Source organism: Anoplophora glabripennis, unplaced genomic scaffold (genome assembly GCF_000390285.2).
Source record: "Anoplophora glabripennis isolate ALB-LARVAE unplaced genomic scaffold, Agla_2.0 scaffold6, whole genome shotgun sequence".
Classification (NCBI taxonomy): domain Eukaryota; kingdom Metazoa; phylum Arthropoda; class Insecta; order Coleoptera; family Cerambycidae; genus Anoplophora; species Anoplophora glabripennis.
Window position 1 is genome coordinate 3,165,326 of NW_019416749.1, and position 12,732 is coordinate 3,178,057.

Genomic DNA, 12,732 nt, shown 5'->3' on the forward strand with positions numbered 1-12,732 from the left:
AAAAGCGTATTTCCACAAGAGGTATAATACCTTGGCCTCCTCGATCTCCAGATCTGACACCCTGCGACTTCTTTTTATGGGGTCATTTAATGCTATTTAAGATCAGTTACTCCTGAAATTTTGTCAAAATGTTCATCGAGAATATTACGACAGATTAGGGTATTATGAAGCTCAAGCAGGTGGTTTGTTTGAACACCTTATTAATTAATAATAAGCTTTATTTAATAGGCATTTGAAAATAATTCATTATTTTGCTTAAGAATTACCACTCATTTTATTTTAGAATACCGTTTTAGTTTTTACTAAAGGTTATAAATAATTTGTAATAAAGTTGGAATACTTTGGTATGGTTTCAAAACCTCTTATCCCTCTTGTAAAAAAATATCGTACAAATAGGGTAATTACTGTGCGTATGGCAACATTGCTGTCAATTCCAGGCCGTGGCTTATACTCTTTATGCCATCGCAATAAATCAAAAACGTAATTATTGTCCAGTATTCTATCTTCCGTATGTACGTATCTTAGACGTACGTTGTTCCCAAATTCCTAATGCAAGACACAATAAACTGATAGTTAAGGAGAGCTTAGAACCGCAAGCTTTGCACACTTCTTATGGTGCTTTTTTATTCCCTCATATCGATGGCATAGTTATACAAATGATATGGGGGCGGAGTCAGAATTATTAGGGGGGACCGGTGAAATAGTTATATAATTTACTAGTTAGTAAATCGTATCGTTAGTAAATTCGTATCGGAAATAAAAATATGACCAGACCTGTATAATGATATACATACTTAACATACTTTTTAAAAACTGTTATAAGAACATTCCAAAAGTTTATCAATCTACTGATTCATCGTTCTTACAATTCTACAAGAACACTGAAGAACTAGTTATAGAAAAATATGTCTGGCTTAAAAAAAAAATTGGAAAAGTTCTACAAAAATTACAAATTTTCAAATAAAAGCTATTCAACATTACAAAAACAAAAACGGTCCAGTATATATTGAATGCAAGTATCTACATGCAATTTTTCTGGGATTTCCAAAACGAGACATTAGAACTACTTTTTGTCTATATTTCACGAAATACATAAATTACCCCGTATAATAATAAAATAAAACATTTGTTGTGGAGAGGTGGATTTATTTTTTAAAGAAATTTCAATAAACTCTTAAATTACATTAAATTGATAATCGTTCACAATTAATATTAAATATTAAAAAAAAAACTAATAAGTATATCTGGTTTACAGCCTGTTTATTGCACGTTCTACGTAACTCAACCGAAAAAGTTTTGCAAACAATAGAAAAGCCCTCCACGTTTTTTTTTATTTTTTTTATAACAAAATAATCTCGTCGGATGTATGTGAAAATTTGTTACCCACCAAAAATAAATAATAATGACAAATGAAAGAGCGATTTTAACATACAACCGGCGATATAAATCTCTGATCGATATAAATAATGAGCCCCCCTAGTACAAAAATGAAAAATCTTACAATTCTTGTGAAATGTTAAAAATTTCGCAAAAAATCAAAACTTGTTGCTCTGCATACGAATTTTGAACATCCCCTGAAAATCGCAACAAGAAACGAGTCCGTCGCGCCCGTTTTACTAAATTACATAAAAAAATTATGATTGCCTTTCAATATGCGACGGACACTACAAAGTCGTCAGCGAGGTAGCTCTAACGAATCAGCTGCGACAAAGAATCTCCTCGAGAAAACGAGTACGCACTTAGTGCTCATCTCGTCACCCAGAAACCTCGAGTCACTTTCACCATAGCACTTCCAGGAGTCCATTTCCTCCGTTAACACTAAAGTTCGCGTTAAAAAAAGTTCACTGTTTGAGATCCGCTTCCGACCCTCCTATGTAGCGACCGCCTACAATCGTCGTCCATCGAACGGAGATTCAGGTATTACTTTTCGATGGACGACGATCGCAGAAGAGAAAAATGAATGCGGCAAGACGGATTCCGATCCTGAGGTTTAAAATCGCACGGGTAACAATGGATGCGAATTTAAAAGATCCGATGGGATGTTTTCCTTCAACAGGATGCTTTATTTAATCAGAATGACTACCAATTGTTTCCAAGCTAACCGCTCTCGGGCGTTTAACCGGGAATCTTTTGAATTTTTATCACAGACGAGGCATCGGCAAACAAGGATTATACGGGAAAACTGCTCATGAGATCGAGCCCTTGGATGGAAACAAAGTCGCACCGCATTCATACGAAATTTGTGATGACACCGGCGGAGGGCCAACGGCGGATAAAAACTGTACCGCCTGGCGCGAACTGAGCCATTTCATTCATCGTTTGAATTCCGCGAGACGGCACGACGATAAATCCCAAGTTTCATATTTTTTGTGTATAAAAAGTTATAAACGGAAAATATCTTCTTCAATAATCAAATAAAAATACGTTAAGTTCATCTTTTTTTTAAATCTATATACACGAGTCTTTTGCTTTGTGTTAAGCTTGCGCACGTTACTTTGCTACTTCCTCCAATTCCTCTTCGTCACCGCTCTTGGAAACGTACAGTTTAGGGTCGATGACCTTTGGGATTGGTTTGATCTCCGTGCCCAACTCCTGCTCGATGCGGTGCAGGGTGAACCTATCATCATACGTGATCAAGTTGATGGCGATACCCAAGTGACCGAACCTTCCGGACCTGCCGATGCGATGGAGGTACGTCTCTGCCATTTTGGGGAAGTCGAAGTTGATCACGACGTTCACTGCTTGCACGTCAATACCTGATAAAAGATAACAGCTCAGTTCTACCTACTTCTTCAGTGATAAAACTGAAAATTTTGAGAAGTTCTTTAAATTTGAACTTTGGCATGGAATTTGATTAACTGTGGTATTTAACAACTAAAACATCCAATCAATTAACAAATTGTAATTATCCCACTTCTGATTTTCAATCAGAAATAGGATATCTCAAATCTCTGAAAAAATTACTGTCTAGAATCATATTTTTCAAAATTTAACAAGCAAAACTCCACTTACCTCTTGTGAATAAATCTGAACAGACTAGATTCCTACACAGGCCGGCCCTGAAGTCATGGAAAACTCTGTTGCGATGGGCCTGTGCCATCTTTGCATGGATATAGTAACAGCAATAGCCGAGCTCAGTGATCTTTTTGGCCAACAACTCCACCCTTTGTGTCGAATTGCAGAAAATAATACTTTGGTTGATTTGTAACTGGAAGGTTAGAAAATAGTTAATTATTTTTTTATTTAGGTAAACGAAACATTTCATTACTTTTAAATTAATCAACATCAAATTGAAATGCAGTTTTCCCTGTTCAATTTTTCTCAAATATTGAGCCCGAGACGTTTGAACTACTTTTTGACTATGTCTTATAAAAATATCTCAAAAATGACAAAATCGGCTTGCAACAATTATAAAAAAATGTCCTGTAATCTCGTAGTGAAATATGGAAATTAAATTTTTCTCGAAAATCGAGCACAAGAAGCTTGGAACTACTTTTATCTATATTTCAGAAGTTCTACAGGATTCTACGCAAAAATTTGAGAAACGCTTTACAAAAATTACAAATTTTCAAATAAATGTATTTAACACTACAAAAATCACATATTTTGAAAATCATCCTGTATACATTGGAGCAAAATATTGAAATATCGAGGTCGAGATGTTTAGGCTACTTTTTGTTTGACTTGTGTAAAAGTCCAAATCGGTTTACACTCATACGACATATAGATACCGTACAATAAAAACTAAGTTCAGACGATTGATCTACTTTTTAGAGAAGAGAAAAAAAAACTGTAAATATGCTCGAAATTGCTCCATTCTCCACGAACAACAATCTGCAAATGAAAAAATATTTTCTCTAACTTACCTTTGAAAATAGAGTATTTAAACAATGTACTTTCTGTCTCTCCTGGACGAACGCGTAATATTGTGTGACGCCCTTCAACGTTAGTTCCTCCATGAGGTTGATCTCGTAGGGGTCGCGCAGGTGCTTTCTCATGAACTGCTCAACGGTCAATGGGAATGTGGCTGAGAATAGAAGTATCTGCCTCTCCTGAGGTAAATTCTTAATGACTGTATCCAGCATGCCCTTGAAGTCCTGCGACAGCAGCTTGTCGGCCTCGTCCAGGACAAGGATCTTACACTGGTCCATCACGGCCACACCCTTCTCCATAAGGTCGAGTATACGGCCCGGGGTGGCTATTATCACCTGGACCTTCTGGTATATACGCATTATGTCGTCTCTTAGGTTCGTACCGCCGGTGGTCACCATCACGCGCACCTCCAGGTGCTTGGCCAACTCGATGCATATCTGCGACGTTTGCAGGGCCAGCTCTCTCGTTGGCACTATTATCAGCGCCTGTATGCAGTCTTTTTTCGGGTCGATCTGTTCCAGTACAGGGATTGAATAAGCTCCAGTCTTACCTGTTAGCAAAGGTTTTATACACTCACATTGAAATAATTTTAGTATGAATTACTTCATTTGAAAACGAATTGGCGTTACAGTGATGACTCGCAAAATTCAACATATTTTTATAGCGAAGTGTGACACTCATTATTTTTAGAAAACAAAATTTTCATAAAAATTTTTCCACTTGGTGTCTCAACTTTTAAGCAGTCATACTTGTATATATACAGGGTGAACTAGTTTTAATGGTAATCACAAGTATCTCAGAAACTATTAGAGATAGTGAATAGTTTGTTTGCACGAAGTAGTGCAGAATTTAACGGTTAGCAATATTGTACACAAAAATAAAATTACCTACTTATTCATTTCAAATTTATTAAAAAAAAATAAAAACGTTAATTTTAAAGTGAAAAAACTTTTGAACCATTTTAATGTAATTTTCTGTTCTTTTTACCGGAGTAGTTCCTTTTAAACAAAACTTTGCAGAAAATAAATGTTCTATAGATGTCATGTTGGATTTCATTTGAAAAGAAATAATTTTAATTGTCATATCAAACAAATTACGCAATATTTAAAGGCTGAAGAATTTTCTTCAATTGGACTGTAAATAACAGAAATCTAATCCTTTTCATTGAAATATCTAAAGGAAGTTAATGCCACTATAATATTTGATTTTTTGGGAAACAACATTGTACTAAGCTACCAGGATGATAACCAGTTATTCTCCAACTCAAATAACCTACCCTTGAAGTATGGCCCATCCATTTCCAAACACATAAATTAAGCATGAGTACAATCCGATTTTTAAGGGCTCAAGAAATTTGAATTCTAAATTAGCAATTAACTGAGCATAATTAAAACTAATTTGTTTAATTACCACGAACATAATTAATGGCATAAAATATTATAAAAAAATTAAAACAATGTATGTGAGTGTTTAGAGTTGCATTTATTTAAGAAATGCAGCAAGTTTTAAACACACAAGTTACTTGTTTTGCATATTTGTCCCCCCAACCCAACACTGAGCCTTGGGTCAAGTCTACTAATATGCGAAAATATCGAATACAGAATTTAAAGGAGTTCAAAAAAATATCATTAAAAAAATAAATACCTGTTCCATTTTTTGCTCTGGCAAGTACGTCTTTCCCGGATAGAGCGATGGGAATAGCGGCTTCTTGAATGGGTGATGGTTTCTCCCAGCCCTTTTCAAAGATTCCCATCAACAGTTCTCGTTTCAAACAGAATTCTTCGAATTCATTTCCTCTGGTGTCTGTTACATCCTAGATAAAATCCGCTTGTTTTAAGAATGAATCGTTGGTCGAATTTAACGGTACAAAAGCTTTCACAAAGAGTCAGATTGGTTTTCTCTCATTTATGTGTTAAATGAAGGGGAATCCTAAGAAATCATCATGGAAAAACCCACTACCGTTGTTAAATAGACCAAAGCCTCCGAAGGGTGATGTTCATGCAAAAATTAGCGAGTTTCCAGATTTTACAGGGTGATTCAAAGATACGAAACATAACGGTGGGTATAAGTCAATGAAATTTAAAATTTATTTTTCCTTTGTAATGTAACAAGTTTTTAAAACTACACCTTTAAATTTGATTTTGCTCCTGGAGGTCACTATATATGTTAAGTTTAATACGCAATTTGCAAGAAAATTTTCTTTTAGAACTGCACAAATTTGTAGTCTATAATCTACAACATTCAACATTCTGTGGTATGGCAGCCTTGAAGATCTCAACAATCAATCCACCTGATGAGATATGACAACAGAGAGCTTGGCCGACAAAAAATAAATGGCCAAATAACTTGTATAGTGTAATTGTATTACCTTAAGTTATTTGTGTGTCTTCATTGTTAAATTTCTGTGCAATATGAAAAATTATGTATATGAATCAAGATGACTACACAACAATACGTCATGCCATAATTACCAATCACTAGTCTATCCAACGACTAGGTATGAAAATTACAAGACAAAAAAGATTTAAAATAAACTAACTTTTCACAATGAAATTTGAGTAATCAATAGAGAGCGGACAATGTGTGTCTTTAACCCAAATAGGTCAAATTTTGGTAGAGATGTGTACACGTTCAAAAATGTATTGTGTATAAACTATGCAAAATATAATTATTATGTATAGCAAATATATCGTATTATCCTCGCTAAGATTTGTACCCTTTATTTAAAATCCATAAATCATGTGAACAGGTTAAATAATGAGAAAATAATTAAGTTAATTTAGTTCTAAAGAAATGAAATGACACTCGCGCCCATCTCTAGTCTATCTGTCGACATCGGTTGCGTTTATCGAATTCCTATTGGTCAGAATTGAAACTGCAGCCCTGTTATGAATGGAGCGTGAGTTGGACTATTCTATCATGTGCGTCGCCTGAGGATATTCGTTACATTGACTCCTAATTTCCAATTAACAGAATGACACTATTTTTAACCGAACTTCATTTAATAAATATGTAGTAAACAATTTCTGATTTTCTAAATATTTTGTAACGCCTAAAAATGTATGTACCGTGGAATTTTCGTGAATTATCACGTAAATTTCCGATGCATATCCGACACGCCACTGCGTCATGGATAATGTATCTAGGTTTATGAATGACATATCTATGTTCCAGGTTAAAGACACAAATTGTCCGCTCTCTGGTAATCAAACATGTTTCTAAAGCCTCACAAAATTTTTAATACTAAATTAATTAAAACAATTCTTGCCCCATAGAGTCAATTCAAGGCTATTATTTTTACATAAACAAAAATCCCTCATTGAAAAAAAAACAAATCCAATAATATTTATAATTAAATGTTACAACTAAAGCAATTGTTTATTTTTATATTTTCCTTTATTTAATAAATAAAAAAATAGTTTGAATAAGAAGGAATTCAAGGCCATTTCTCTATATTTCATATTCTCAGCAGTTTTCATATGGAGATAAGATAAAAATATGACAATTTTATTGCAGTTATCTTGGTAAATGTGTTGCTATTTATGTTTTGAATACACTCCCATGCTTAACTTTCGATGACGCTTCATATCTATTAAACAAATAATTTCGATGCTTCACAACTGACAATTTCAGTACCCTCCTGACAATTTTTTACAACATAAATTAATTACAGCTTATAATTTAAAATAATCCCAATTTGGATAAAAATATTAACTTAATTTCAAGAGATCACATGCTTCATCTACGAATACATGAAAATATATGTTACTAACTAGGAAGCCATATATGTCAAGAATGTTAGTGGCAATAATACCTGGGAAATAATAACAAATGATTTACTTACGCTTGTTTGAATCCTTTTGTCTTTCGGGGGAATTTTCAATTTGGACTTCCATCCCAAGTCATCCATTTTGTTGTCCATGTCTCTAAAAAAGAAGTCCACTCTCATAAGTAATGAAATAGTGACAAATAACTGAGGAAAAATGCAGATTTACTTATACTTACAGCTTGTTAGGTAAGACCATAACATGGTTATTCGAGCTGAGTGTATCCGTCATCATAATTACACTGTTCCGTACAAGTCGAGTGTAACAAAAATAGGGTTTATGAAACCCAAATATCTAAACTTCTACAATGTGTAGGACAAGTTTGTTATAACGCACAATCCCCTTAGGAAATGGATTTAGTATTCTAAAACAGACAACTACTCTTAGGGGTCTACAACCTACTTAAATGACGTTCATTTAAGATCGTCAAAAAAAACATTGCAGAATTAAAAATACGTATTTAGTCGATCAGTATCGATATATACTATCCAATTTAATTAAAGCTTCGAACGTTAAAATTATATAATAAATTAGTATAACGAATATGAGATGTAGACGGATAAACTAGATTAAAAATGGTTAAGTAAAATGGCCGCTTCTACGTCGTTTAGTCAAGGCACATACCTACTTATTTACAAAAAATGTAGGAGGAAATTACCTGTTTCTAAACACTCTCTAGGATATACGGTTTCTAGTTCCTTTAAATACTCGCACATTTCTCATCCAAAATATATCTGAATCGAGCTTTTTGAGATATTTCTTATAGTTTGTATAAATACCTTTGATATGAACGCTTTACTCTCCGCAAAGTAAATGATTTTTATTTTAGCAATGGCTGCGCTAACTGTAAAATAATATACTAGTGTACTCTAGTGGAATTATTTAAAATCCTTTAAAGCGGGAAATTTAAAGTAACAAAAGTTACAAAAAATTTTGGGCATACATTAAAAATTTGTTAAGTAGTTATCGATGGCATTCGATTAAGACGACAGAGTTTAAGAAAACAAACAGTAAGTTTACATATCTCGCACTCTTTTCTGGAAAAACAATATATTTTTGGACAAATATTTGTACCTATTAAAAATAGAGTGAATAACTAGATTAGTTTAAATTTTGGATCCTAGCCAGAATTTTTATTTCATGTAATGTGTAGATTTTTTACAGAATATTACAAAGTAATGTGCATGTAAATAAAAAATGTATTAAGAGGAAAATAAATTATAAACATTATAGATATAAGTATAAGCACAATGATAGTATTTAAGATGCTTTAAAAAATGTATAGGGTACTTTATATGAGTCTATGTTAACTTTTAAATATATTATTGTTAAATAATATCACAAAGAAAGCTATTGGCAAAGAAAAAAACAACTCTATGACACTTTAAGCTTAATAATTTTAATAGGCAGCAGAGTGACCATTTCTTTACAAATCCCGTGTTCCATCGACACTAAATCTTTAGCTTTGACGTGCTTTTCGCAGTACTCGGAAACAAATTTGTAATACTCCAGACTCGCTTCGGTATTCCTCAGTTGCACCTGCTTATCCAACGTCACGTAACGCCCATATAAGGCGGCTATATGGAAGTAAGCCTGTAGAAAGGGTTTCTCGACATCCTCAGGCAATTTATCAGGCAGCTTCCCCGTTACCTTGTCTTTGAACGAGTCAATGAAGTTGTTGTATTGCAAAATGCTTTTCTCAACTAAACTATTCATTTTGGACAGTGCTTGAGGCGTCGGACGGCTGTTAGTCTCACGTAACTTATCTGCTTTAATGTCGAGTATGTCCGCGTAAGTGCGAGCCAACTCGAACCAAACCTGACGGCAATACTGCAGATAATACTGCGAATTTACTTTGTCGAGAATATTTTCCAATAAATTCACTCGTCTTTTATGCAATTTTGCTTGGTTTTCGGGATTGTCCTCAAAAAATAACAAGTTCAAATAAAGTTGCGTCTGGTCAAGAACAATCTCGATAAAATCCGAAGCCAAACTATCTAATGTGTAATATTCATGTGCTTTACTGGCCCACTGTTGAGCATTTAAAAACAATTTTCGAGCATCTTCCAATGTTAAAATAAACTGATCAGTCACTTGGCTCTCATACATAGCTACATCGATTCCTTCAAAATTTAAATGTTTTAAGTCTTCGCTCGATATAGTTGAGTCCGGCGTTATTTCTAACTTTGAAAGATCCGACGACATGGAACAATTAATATCGATATCTTCCGTGTGGTTTAGAAGACGTTCTTTAGACTTCGCCAGCAATAAAAGCCCGTATTTTGCCCAACATCTTGCCACGTCAGCGCTTCTATGTTTGAACGTTTCCATTTTGGCATCAAACGCTTCGTTTCTTTCCATTATAGTGTTCAATTCCTTCTCATATTCCCCGAGAATGTAAGAACTAGCTGCTAAGTGGTGTCTCGCCTGCTTAAATCCATTTTTTTCCATAAAAAATTGAGAAAGTGTCGCAGCATTTAAAGCCCAGTCTATAGGGTCGTAATCGCTCATTTGTAGCTGACGTTGCAGGGTAATATGGCAATATATTGAACTCTTCAAAGCCTCTTTCATAGCGCCATAAATTTGTGCCAAATAATACAATGTAAGGGTATGAATCTTTTCCAAGTTCTTCAAAGCGATCTCGGTGTCGTAAGTTTCAATATTTACTTGAAATAAGTCGCTAATATCCACGGGAGTTTCACATCCCTCCTTGTATTTTAGATACAATTGCTCTGCTTTTTCTAAATAAACTTTTGACTTCTCAGGTTCCCGTTGGGACCATAATATTCCAAACTGATTGTACATGTTTAGAGTTAACAGTATCATTTCAGGTTTTTCTTGGTGTTTTTCTATAGTTTCTTTACACTTTTCTAAATGTCTCTCTCCAGTGGAAATTTCCTCTGTGTCTATAGCAACCATTCCCAAATACAAGTATATTACACCCAACATCGCTGAAAATTATGAAATCATTAGAAATATAGGGGAAAGTCCTACAGATTATTCCTTTTATTACTAATTATATAAGTGCTCTTGTTACACAAAACTTACCAGTTATTTTGACGTTATCCTGTCCATCTGTAGATTGATTTCTGATTAAATTCTCAATGTTAGCTTTCATTCCGATGAGTATTTGTCGAGCTGAATACTTTGATAAAAACGGTTCAGTTTCTGGATCCAACTTGCTGTCCTCCTCCAGCAATTTCATTACCTTAGTATATTTTTCTTGTAAATCCACGAATGCCTCTTTAGTTATAGTCATTTTAAATTCTTGTGGTTAAGAGAATCTTCCGAAATAAGTTTGAGGTTACCTTTTTAAAAGGTTTGTTTTGGTTTATTAATCTTTTCCTTTACGTTGTTAATTCGTCTTCCAGGACTCATGAGAAGTGTTTCTATTTTTTTACGGTTTCTTCATCTTCATCATGCGCATAAAAATGTTTACAATTACAACACTGCACACTGCACAGGGCAAAACTGGTAAAGTGCCAGAATGACAGAAAAACATCAGAAATATAAATAAACACAACACATCGAATGTCGTCCATAAAAATCGATATGTGATGATAAAAAGCTTTAACTGGTTTAATTTAGAACAAAAAAAAATTGAATTCTTTATCGAAAAATCTTTCATATATTTGCTGCCAAATTCATGTAAATAATAATTACTTTTTTAATTATTTTCTTCATAAAAAATGACCTGCTAGTTCCTTTATTTTTGGACCTGATTTGACCGCTAATCTACTAAACAAACTGTTGGTTATATGTGTGTTCCTGAAAATTGGCCTAGAAACGAACTTATATTTGCTTAATGTTGGCAAATCACAATAAATAACCAATTTAAAAAATAGACGCTATCCTTTGTTTTTCATCAGTTCATCACATTCGTCAGCTTTTGACGCTTACTAATTTTGTTCCTCAATCTTGTATATGTATATCGTTCTAAAAGTGTTAAGAAGTAATAACCAAAAATAAAAATAATTAAAAATGTCGAGTACCTCACAAAAGCACCGTAATTTTGTAGCAGAACCCATGGGCGATAAGCCGGTAACGGATCTAGCCGGAGTTGGTGGAGTTTTAGGAGAAAGATTAGTAGCTGCAGGCTTCGATAAGGTTAGTTTAGAAAATTGAGGCTTCTTGCCATTTTTTCAGTAGACGTGTAGTTTTTATTACATTTAAGTTTCACAGTGTAAATAATATGGATAATACTATTACAAAAAAATAACATATACTTATCTCCCTACTAGTTTTATTTTTAAAGTCAGCAGGTTAAGAATTCCTTTATTTTTAGGCATATGTGGTGTTAGGTCAATTTTTGGTGCTAAAGAAGAACCAAGAACTATTTAAGGAATGGATGAAAGACACATGTTCAGCAAATTCTAAACAGTCTTCCGATTGCTGGCAATGCTTAAACGATTGGTGTGAGGAATTTTTGTAATTAATTACGAAACGAATTAATTTTATATTCCTCGTTATTCAAATTGTAGAATTACTTTTAATATTTTTATATAAAATAACCCTTAAATTCACAAAATGTAAATATATAGAGCACTAAACTGTAATAATTACTATCAATGTTGCAATGTGATAGTGTAAATATATTTTAATTGTTCTGAAATATTAATAATAAACTTTTAATTTTTAAGTACATATCTTCGTTTCTTGTGTCCCAGAAGTATTTATTTATTATTTATTTTACTTAGTACTTTTTTTACCTAGACGGTGTAAAGAGTAAAGTAGCATAGATGAAAAGTAGTAAAATTGTAATGTATTAAACCACAGAACACCTGTTCTTTGTATTAAACTCCCCAGATTGATATTTAGGGACTTTATTATTGACAGTGATCCTGCCATCTTTGAGGTGATTGTAAAACATTAATTAGAATATTATAGGAAACTTATTACATCTAATTGGACAGATCGTTTTTTTACAAAAATAAATTAATTTTGATTTAATTACAGACAATATTACTACTACTATTATGCTTTTGTATATAGAACTGTTCTTTAAAGGGGCATTTAATTAGAAAGCTGATTA

The 12,732-nt window shown here is 33.4% G+C and overlaps 3 protein-coding genes across 3 annotated transcripts; 1 reads left to right on the plus strand and 2 right to left on the minus strand.

Annotated features, from left to right (window-relative positions):
* Window positions 1-2,425: 2,425 nt before the first annotated feature.
* LOC108911994 (putative ATP-dependent RNA helicase me31b) lies at window positions 2,426-8,523 on the minus strand. The gene is made up of 7 exons (XM_018717093.1): window positions 8,359-8,523; window positions 7,879-8,064; window positions 7,718-7,799; window positions 5,518-5,686; window positions 3,867-4,423; window positions 3,013-3,208; window positions 2,426-2,756 (listed from the first exon to the last, which is right to left on the minus strand). Exons 2-7 carry the CDS (start codon window positions 7,932-7,934, stop codon window positions 2,491-2,493), a joined length of 1,326 nt encoding a protein of 441 aa, XP_018572609.1. The 5' UTR covers window positions 7,935-8,064; window positions 8,359-8,523; the 3' UTR covers window positions 2,426-2,490.
* A 477-nt stretch (window positions 8,524-9,000) lies between these two features.
* Window positions 9,001-11,170, minus strand: LOC108911293 (KIF1-binding protein homolog). Its single transcript, XM_018716200.2, has 2 exons — window positions 10,749-11,170; window positions 9,001-10,651 (listed from the first exon to the last, which is right to left on the minus strand). The coding sequence occupies exons 1-2, from the start codon at window positions 10,957-10,959 to the stop codon at window positions 9,075-9,077; spliced, it is 1,788 nt and encodes a 595-aa protein (XP_018571716.1). The 5' UTR covers window positions 10,960-11,170; the 3' UTR covers window positions 9,001-9,074.
* A 378-nt stretch (window positions 11,171-11,548) lies between these two features.
* Window positions 11,549-12,344, plus strand: LOC108911614 (barrier-to-autointegration factor). Its single transcript, XM_018716594.1, has 2 exons — window positions 11,549-11,807; window positions 11,986-12,344. Exons 1-2 carry the CDS (start codon window positions 11,682-11,684, stop codon window positions 12,130-12,132), a joined length of 273 nt encoding a protein of 90 aa, XP_018572110.1. The 5' UTR covers window positions 11,549-11,681; the 3' UTR covers window positions 12,133-12,344.
* The last annotated feature ends 388 nt before the right edge of the window (window positions 12,345-12,732 follow it).

What these genes read in the sequence shown, in the direction of transcription:
- LOC108911293 (XM_018716200.2), bottom strand. Translation starts at nt 10,959, where the DNA reads ATGACTATAACTAAAGAGGCATTCGTGGATTTACAAGAAAAATATACT. An exon ending in GGATAACGTCAAAATAACTG is followed by an intron (nt 10,652 to 10,748) that starts GTAAGTTTTGTG and finishes CATAATTTTCAG; the next exon opens with CGATGTTGGGTGTAATATAC.
- LOC108911614 (XM_018716594.1), top strand. Translation starts at nt 11,682, where the DNA reads ATGTCGAGTACCTCACAAAAGCACCGTAATTTTGTAGCAGAACCCATG. An exon ending in TAGCTGCAGGCTTCGATAAG is followed by an intron (nt 11,808 to 11,985) that starts GTTAGTTTAGAA and finishes CTTTATTTTTAG; the next exon opens with GCATATGTGGTGTTAGGTCA.
- LOC108911994 (XM_018717093.1), bottom strand. Translation starts at nt 7,934, where the DNA reads ATGATGACGGATACACTCAGCTCGAATAACCATGTTATGGTCTTACCT. An exon ending in ACAAAAGGATTCAAACAAGC is followed by an intron (nt 5,687 to 7,717) that starts GTAAGTAAATCA and finishes GATTTTATCTAG; the next exon opens with GATGTAACAGACACCAGAGG. An exon ending in CAGAGCAAAAAATGGAACAG is followed by an intron (nt 4,424 to 5,517) that starts GTATTTATTTTT and finishes CTTTGCTAACAG; the next exon opens with GTAAGACTGGAGCTTATTCA.